Below are 9,017 nucleotides of genomic sequence, written 5' to 3' on the forward strand. Positions count from 1 at the left end.
AAAAGACATGTACAACATGAACCATCACCCTGAAGTTTTTAGAATTACACTAAAATGCCTTTTGCTTGCTAGATTGTGTACAACAGGTTTTCAGCAGTTCTGATCATGTTGATAATTTAGAGGCCTTAGAAATTTGTGTATCAAATATGATACAGAGAGCTTTATAGGGTTAAAGTAGGCATAAAATGAAAATTAACTTTATTTGTTTTGTAAATGCATGTTACAGTATATCTCTAATTTTTCTGCATAATGTCACTCTTTTCCAGTGAGACTTTTTTGTGATTGGTTTATAAGATGTTAATTTGCTCTTCTAATTCTAATTTTAGAAAGTATACATTTCCAGTCCAGATGTTACCTTTTTGATGTTTACCTAATTTATGTATGCCTACATTATACTTTTAATTACATTCTGACATACTGTTTGTAAAGACATTAATAGCTGTGTCCTCTTGTGCAAGAATAATGATGGCTAAGAGTCAAGGGAACATTTTTATTGCAGAGGGCTGTTTCTGTCAGTATAATAAAATTTTAATAAAGAAAGAATGATCCACACACTATCACACCCACACGAACAAAGACACACCCACATGAAATCCCTAAGCAAGGGCATGCAGGACTGGAGGCTGAAAAGCAGGAAACCAGCACCCTTGTATCGGTATCTCTGCACATCATCACTGTTACCTGAGTCCTATAGCAAACGTGCACAAACTTGAGTTCTTCAAAACCAACCCACTCTCTAACAAATGCACTTTTTAGTCCAAAACAACATGACTCCAAAATCTTCGAGTGGCTTGTGTTAGTGTGCATGTACAATGTGTTACACAATCTCACTTCTATAACTGGAACACTTCTTTCAGGTTTTTCTGATGTCTCTGTAAACTTTGCATAGTCTAGAACATCACTCCCACCGCAACTCTAAACAACACCTTCACTCCATTGTCCGCATTATAAACGTATATATCTGCTCAGAAATTAAAGTATTCAACAATAAAAGACTGCTGGTTGCTTTAAAAAGTGCTTTAAGTGTCCATAACATCTTTTTATCAGAACAATCTTCTAAAGTCAACAGCCTGTCCCTGGCCTCTATCTCTATTCCTCAAACACGGCTGGTTCTGCCCTGCATACAGAGGTTTATGGTACTGAGACTGAGGGTAAAATACATTCACATGGGCAACTCAGTTTGAGGTCAAAGCAGCGACCTTTGACCTCACCTGACCTTTGGCATCACTGCTTTGAGATTGATGATAAATCAGCAATTGTATTCATCAGTGTTTGTTTTTTTTAACACTAATTGCACAATCACTGGTTGTACAGACATTCCTTCTGCCCTCTCAAAAAGGGAAAAGGCTGCATGCAGGAGGTACAAAAGTTTTCCAAACATTTTGATACATTTCCGATGATGATAAATGAAAAGCAGGGAAGGTACAGAGGCACAGAGAGGCTGAAAAATAGAACACAAAACCAGCAAAAATAGGTAGAATGGGGAGTGTGTTGTCTATACAATGGGCTGTATAAGTTCGCAACGAGTCAAATGCTAAATAAATGCGTAGCGTTTAAATTCAAAACTTTATACAGTCCTTTGATTGACACGTTGCAGATTGAAATGAGATGGTCATAAAGAGATCAATGATAAATAAAGAAACTGGAATGCATGAACATGGATCTCATCCCTCACTCACACTCGTTCTCTCCCAGCACACTGAACATGTTGAGAGTGAGGCCCTTCCTGTCAGCCTTCACGGTATCATCTTCATCATCTCCATCAGCATCCTCATCATCGTCGGCATCCCGATCGTTGTCCTCCTCCAGCTCGGAACTGGATTCGTCCTCGTCGTCTTCCCTGTCACCACACTCATCCTCTTCTTCCTTCCTTCCTTGTAGAGCAATGATCTCGGCCAGGTCTGGGTGTGATTCCCATTCATCTGAAGAAACAGTTATTGTATTTAAACATATTGCTATAGCTTCAAAGGTTATTACATGGCAGATACAGATGAAACATTCAACAATATAATAAAGAGTTATAAAAAGTTTTTTTGGGGTCCATCTTACAAAACAAGTCTTTCCAAGTTTGCCCTATTAAAAATGACATAAAAAATTGGGCAAACCAAAAACATGTTAGTGCTACAATATTCTGAGGACATAGAAATTCCACATCAAATCTGGTCATGAGTGGCAGGTGACATGAACGATAGTGGTTTGACCTCTGACCTTTACTCTGAACGTATCCAGGTGGTCGCAGACATAGGCACAGCCGTCCGTCGATGGCCAAACGCAGGAGACTGTTGGCTGCTCTATAGACATCGTTACGGGCCGCCTTAGCAGTTTTATACCCTCTCCTCTCGGCCCAGGCTAAAAAAAAGAAAGAAAAACAGATGTGACTATTGATAAACCAATAAAAACAACTTCAGCTCTCCAATTTCTCCCTCCAGTTGAATATGTGTTAAATATGAAATGAATGACGCCATATGAAAACAGGACAGGCACCTTCACACACGTCCCATGCTGTCCAGTCCTGTGTTTTGGGGTCTTGTGGGGTTCCTGGGCTGTGGTCAGGATGTGTCAGCTTTAACACAGACAGGAAGTTGGTCCGTTCACACAAGTATCCTACTGAACTGTAAGGCTCCTGCAGCTGGGACACTGGATATATACCAGCCAGGATCTGTTTGAGAAGATAAATAAAACACACACACACATAAACAAAACACAGACTGGATGACTTAACTTTCATAAATGATACAGAATCATGCTGGTTTTACCTGTAGCTGCTTGTCCACTTGGGAAGGGAAGACAAGCCCAGGACAATCACACAGTTTAACAGTGGGAGTGAGGTAGTATGTTTGGAAATATTTAGTGTGACCTGGGGTTCGAGACACGCTCACGACCTTCCTGCCGACCAGACTGTTTAGCACTGAAGATTTGCCTACATTAGGAAAACCTGGAGAAAGTGCCAAAAGACTCCATATGAATTTTAAACTAAATAATGAATTTAAATGTACACATCAAGGAGAATATACTTCAAATAAGATATATGTAACTGATATTGATGTAGAACAACAATACTTGTTCAGTTTTAGCATGAACTGGACATTATGATAATCTTTTCTTCTCTGTTTTGACATATATTCGAGTGAAATTGCTTCTTGAATGGGAAAAAAACGTAGATCGTGACTTGATTTTGTTCATCGTTGTTATTGGCTAAATTATGCTTTTTCATGTGACTGACAGGTTGCTATGAGGCAACCTCGTGCCAATGCATGTCATGAGAAAATAGATGTTGTAGTGTTTGTCATCATGGGAGAGGAGATGTCTTTGCAAGGCAACGGGAATGTTAATGTTTTTGATTAAAGATTATGAAGGTACATTAGTTTTTTTTTAAATAATGATGTGCACAATTAAATCATTTATATAATAAACACTGCAATATGCCTTAAAAATAGTGTCAGTTTTGATTTCATAGTGACTTTAACCTCAGGCTTTTACCTATGCAGCCCAATGTTAGTACTCCATCTTTATAAAGTTCTTGCGTGGGGCTGTTCATTTCCATGGCAACATCACTATGATGCTCCATCAACACAGATTCCGATCCATCATCAGCTTGATCCCCCTCTGTTCCCACAGCAACAGCATCCCTCTGGATCTTCTTCTCCCAGCTACTCAAATCCACTATAAACAACAACCATCATCATCATCATTTAATACTCCCCTTTGTTTTCCAGTGCTGATATTTTGTTGTCTAGGAGGAAGTTGTCTAACCTCTTCCTGCCGTGATCTCCTGACATGCCCTCATGATGTGAAAAGGTCCTCCAGCCTGATTCCATCCTGCTTTCTTCCTCATCCTTTTCTTCTGTAGAACTGCAGAGAGTACAGATGAAGGTCACACTTTTATTCTTGTCTATTTTGTTCGGTCATATTATAGATAAAACACTGATACTGGAAAGACTCTCTCACGCGTTCTGTAGGGTTGTCCTGGGTGCGAGGTGAAGCAGACACAGTGCAGGTGTGGGAACTGTTTAGTCAGGTAGTGTTTCCATGCCAAAACCAGCGGGGCGGGACACAAGTCCACCTTATTGAGCACCAGGATGATGTACTTCTTTAACTCACCAGTGATGTAGTGATACAGAGCAGGAGGAAAGTGCAGCACCTGCAGACAGAGTGATAATGTTTGCTTGTACTGAATGGCAAAGATGCTACACTGTGTCTTCCACACCATCCTTCTTTTGCTCAAAATGTATAACGCAACACAAAAAGTGCTGTTTTCTGAGAATAAATGTAATATAATCTCTGGCCCCACCTAGTGGAGATTTTATTACTTCAGTTTGCATAATTTGACACTCCCACATTTAGAGTAATGCCTATGCAATTTTGATGATCTTTTGAAAACTGCTAAAAGTTTCAACAGGCGTCACAGTCGCACACTCACTGTGTGTCTGATATCCACTATGAGGAGAATGACATCAGACATCTCCATTACTCTCCACAGCTGCCTCCATGTCTGAGAAAGAAAGAGAGTCAGTCGGTCAGTAGTAGAAAAGAAAAAACAAAAAGTGAATTTTTATACAGTTGTTATTCAGGCTGTCTGAATTTCAGTAATGAACCCTTAATCTGTTATTCACATTCTTTCGGATTAGCCAACTTGTTTGTAGTCCTTTGGCCCACTTTAGGTAAAATAAAATAATGACTTGAGAGGTTTTTGGCTCAGGCATTTTATGGTCTTCTTTGCTACATTAATCCAAAACTATCTGACAATTAGAGACTGTTAAAAACAATGAATTCACTGTGATCCAATGCTCTGCTCAGCTAAGTGGTTGAAACATTTAGATGCACGTTTATGAGTTCTTAGAGACAAAGCTTGTTTGTCTTAAAATTATCTGCACAATATTGCGGTGTTTCTGTTGTCTGAAGGCTTTTAAAAACAAATAAGGAATCATAAAACCTCTTTTAATAAACCAAATATGCATACTAATTAGTGTTATACATTTTAACTGTTGAAAAAGTGTTGCTCCTTTTGCACTTATGCCGAGTTCACACTGCACGATTTTCAAACTCGTCGGATCGCCGTTGTTTTCACACTACAACAGTTTTGTGTGTCACATAGCTTGAGAAAAGCAATGGCTCATAAACCAGTGAATTTGAACACTTAACAGTGTTTGCCTCCAGCACTGTCTGGCCAAACAGATGCTCAAGCGCAATAAAAAAAAGCTATTTCATTACAGCTATTGACTCAGCAGCAATCAAATTCTGGTTGCTGATAAAAATTATTTTTTAAAGTACTTCAGTTGTGTGGTGTTTTCAAACAGAACATGCCTCACCTCGAGATTGTGCTCAAAGTGGCTGAGGGTACCGGGTGGGTTTTTGGAGTTAAGAGCCTCCAGATACTCCAGAAATGACTTCTCCTCTTTCCGCAGCAACTCCTCTCGCTGCATGTTGTAATGCCACGAGGGCCGGCGTGGGAAATCCAGGCCTGTTATTAGACAAAATGAAAATGAAGTAAGACTTAACAACATGGACCAAAACCAATATCACAGTAAAATTCAAAATATAGTTATTTTTGCTGGTAATTTAATGACAAAATGGGTAACAGGTTTGGGGTCAGTTTGATTATTATTATTTTTAAATGAATACTTTTATCCAACAAAGATGCATTAAATAGATGGGCAGCTGTGGCCTAATGGTTAGAGAGAGATGGCTGCCCACTGCTCCGGGTGTGTGTTCATGGTGTGTGTGTGTGTGTGTGCACTTGGTTGGGTAAAATGCAGAGCACAAATTCCAAGTATGGGAATTACACATCACGTCACTATTTGTGCAAGTCTTTTTTTTTTTATAGATCAAAATGACAATACAGACATTTACAAATAAATGCTGTTCTTTTGAATTCTTTTTACGTTTATATTTATACAAAATCCTGAAAAACATATGATTTTTAGAAACATATTAAGCAATATTAAAATGTTTTCAATGTTTTTATAAAAAGAAATTTCTTGAGCACCAAATCAGCATATTAGATTGATTTCTGAAGGATCATGTGACACTGAAGTCTATAGTTATGGCTGCTGAAAATTCAGCTTTTGCCTTAACAGGAATATTACATTTTAAAAATATATTAAAGGGGTCATATGATGCGATTTCTATTTTTCCTTTTCTTTAGTGTGTTATGTAGCTATTTGTGCATGTATAAGATCTGCAGAGTTACAAAGCTCAAAGTCTCCCACAAAAGGATTTATTCTATCTAAAAGAGAAGGCTGATCCAGACCGGGCTAAAACGCCTCGTTCAAACACGCCCCCACATCTCTACGTCACTATGTGGAAATATTTGCGTAATACCGCCCAAATGTGCATGCAAAGAAAGGCGGCGTGGTTTCAGGAACCACAGTAGTGTTGATGCAGCCATGTCAGGGAGATGCTGTGCGTTTCTGTGCGAAAGCAAAACCACTTTATTTGGCCTTCCGGAAGTAGATGCAATTAGGAATCATTGTTAAGATCTGTTTACAACAGAACAGCACAACCCAGATGTTCGAATTTGTGCAACGCATTTTATGGACGACAGTTTTGTGAACCTGAGTAGCCTACACGGCTGGCTGTGCAAAGGCTACTTCTAAAAAAAATGGGTCAGTTCCGACTTTGCTATGACAATCTGGCGCTTATTCTGAATCAGCTACTGTAAGTATGTTTTCTTAACAGTTTAAGTATTTGCTATTGACTGTTCAAATACGGAGTTTTGCCCCATGTAGAGTATCACGTTGTGTGTGTGTGTGTGTGTGTGTGCGTGAGAGACACAGAGAGAGGTCACATCACAGTGGAGTCAGCTTTCTTAATCGCGGCTTGTGTACTGCAAATACATATGAGCATCATCACTGTGTCTGTCACACGACTCTGTTCCCCTTTTGGGCTTGAACTGATGGTAAAACTAAGGACATTATTTACTGTCTTTACATTTATGTTGAAAGCTGAAGCTCGCGATTATGGTAAGGGGCATTACATTTCCGACGCATGTTTGTGGTGTTCAGCCAATCACAATGCACTGGGTCAACTGGCCAATCAGAGCAGACTGTGCTTGTCAAAGGAGGGGGCTTTGTTGAAAACCAAGTGTTTGAGAGAGGCGGGGCATAGATAAACTACAATAATGTACAGTATTTGAAAAATTATGTGTTTTTTGAACATTAAAGCATGTCAACATATTCTGTTACACCAAATACACCAAATAATGATCTTTAAAATAGAAAAAAAGTTATTTTAAATTGGAATAATATTTCACAAAATTACAAATTTCTCTGTATTTTTAATCAAATGCAACCTTGGTGAGCATATAAGACTTATTTAATAAACATTAAAAAAATTGTATCAACGCCAAAAATTTTGACCAGTAGTCTGTGTGTATTTAGTGTTTGATTTTTCAATTGTTTAGGCAAAAGTGCACAGAATTTTAATATCGCAAACATCTCTCTTTCTCATTTACAGCAAATGGATGTAAACAGATGCAGCATTTTTGACAAGTCATTGACTCATCTATTTGACAGAAAAGTCACACTATGCACTCTTTCTTTTTTTTTTTGTCACAGATGCTGCAGCATCTGATGGTGTAATTGTGAAGGTGACATTTCGGCTAGTTTTGTGAAAACAATTCCCTCAAATGCAAAGTTTATTATCATAACACTCCGTCACCACTTTAAGTTACACAGTAGCATAAATACCTTTCTCTTCTGGGTAGATCTGGGTCATATCAATCTCTAGTTGCTTTTCTGCCACCGGCTTCAGGATTTTCTCCATCGCTATTTTCTTCCTCTTCTCCACTTCCTCCTTGCTCTCCTTCTCATAGTGCAGACGGAATCTGCAAAACAAGCCATTATAAGATTAACAAACAGGACGATACATGTCCCTGCCAAAATATCTCATGTTGAATTAATTAAACAAGCCTGGACTGACCGTTTCACCTGTCCTGACTCACCTGTTGGGGTCATATCTGCCATCTCTGGTACCAGGCTGATGGTTGATCCTCCTGATGTCTGTCGTCTCGCTGTCTGATGTATCCGACTGTCTGTCTCTGCCAGGTCCTCTCTCCACACTGGCATTTCGGCTACTGCGACTCGAACCGGTTTCTCCTGCACACACACACATTCAGAAACTTTAAAGAGTGGTTTCTGTCTTAAACATGACTCAGCAAAGTAATGATTCCTGAATTTTTTTTTTCTGTTTGTTTATTTTTGAATTATACACTATTTACATCCTACAAAAAACATCCTGTACTTCCAATCCAGAGTTTCTGCAGGTTTTATGAAGTTAAATTTAAGACCAAGTAAAGAAAATGTAAAGAATAAATCAAAATGTAAACGTCTTAGCAATGCTTCAAAGTTTGAAAATATAACTTCCAATAGATCTCCATTACTTATTAATTCATTTGACAAATAAAAATAGCTACAACCACTTCTGTACCTTCTGATCACATTGCAATAAATTGATGTCCTTCCTCTGTATTTTTGTCTTGTTTTCCAGTGCAAATCTAATCTAAGAATCTAAAGATTCTTAAATGAAGATACAATGGGTATGAAAAAAAAATTCATACTCCACTAAAATATGTTTGTTCTTGTTTTAAGCATAAACGCAATCAATTTTGTTAACTTTTTCAAAAAACAAGACTTCACGTTAAATTTGCAACTCAAGCAAATATATCTTTAAAAATGTTAAGTAAACTTTAGAACTTTTAAGTACATGTATGTATGTGTGTGTGTGTGTATATATATATATATATAAATATATATATATATATGTGTATGTATGTATGCATGTATGTATATATATATATATATATATATATATAGGAATGCAAGGAAAAACCATGCATTAAGAGCCGGGGGTGAAACCTTTTGAACAGAATGGAGATGTGTACATTTTTCTTAATTTGCCTAAATATTAGGGCTGTCGCGATTCGTCGATTTTATTCGACTATTCGATTTTTTAAAATCCTCGACTTCATTTTGCTGGCGTCGACTAACCGGCAAAATACCGGAAGTGGCGCATTTCAC

General features: G+C 38.1%; 1 protein-coding gene across 1 annotated transcript in view; it reads right to left on the reverse strand.

The window, feature by feature from the left end:
• Positions 1-476: 476 nt before the first annotated feature.
• Positions 477-9,017, reverse strand: part of LOC107717451 (guanine nucleotide-binding protein-like 1) — an 11,567-nt gene continuing 3,026 nt past the window's right edge. Inside the window, exons 2-12 of the mRNA XM_016524206.1 lie at positions 7,943-8,096; positions 7,689-7,825; positions 5,310-5,461; positions 4,421-4,492; positions 3,949-4,141; positions 3,754-3,852; positions 3,481-3,663; positions 2,757-2,935; positions 2,485-2,659; positions 2,209-2,349; positions 477-1,922 (exon numbers count right to left, since the gene is read on the reverse strand). Coding sequence (XP_016379692.1) covers positions 1,672-1,922; positions 2,209-2,349; positions 2,485-2,659; positions 2,757-2,935; positions 3,481-3,663; positions 3,754-3,852; positions 3,949-4,141; positions 4,421-4,492; positions 5,310-5,461; positions 7,689-7,825; positions 7,943-8,096 — 1,736 coding nt within the window. The 3' untranslated portion in view covers positions 477-1,671. The remainder of the gene's footprint in view (positions 1,923-2,208; positions 2,350-2,484; positions 2,660-2,756; positions 2,936-3,480; positions 3,664-3,753; positions 3,853-3,948; positions 4,142-4,420; positions 4,493-5,309; positions 5,462-7,688; positions 7,826-7,942; positions 8,097-9,017) is intronic.

The sequence above is a fragment of the Sinocyclocheilus rhinocerous genome, unplaced genomic scaffold (genome assembly GCF_001515625.1).
Source record: "Sinocyclocheilus rhinocerous isolate Xijiao unplaced genomic scaffold, SAMN03320098_v1.1 scaffold1622, whole genome shotgun sequence".
NCBI classification, from domain to species: Eukaryota; Metazoa; Chordata; class Actinopteri; order Cypriniformes; family Cyprinidae; genus Sinocyclocheilus; species Sinocyclocheilus rhinocerous.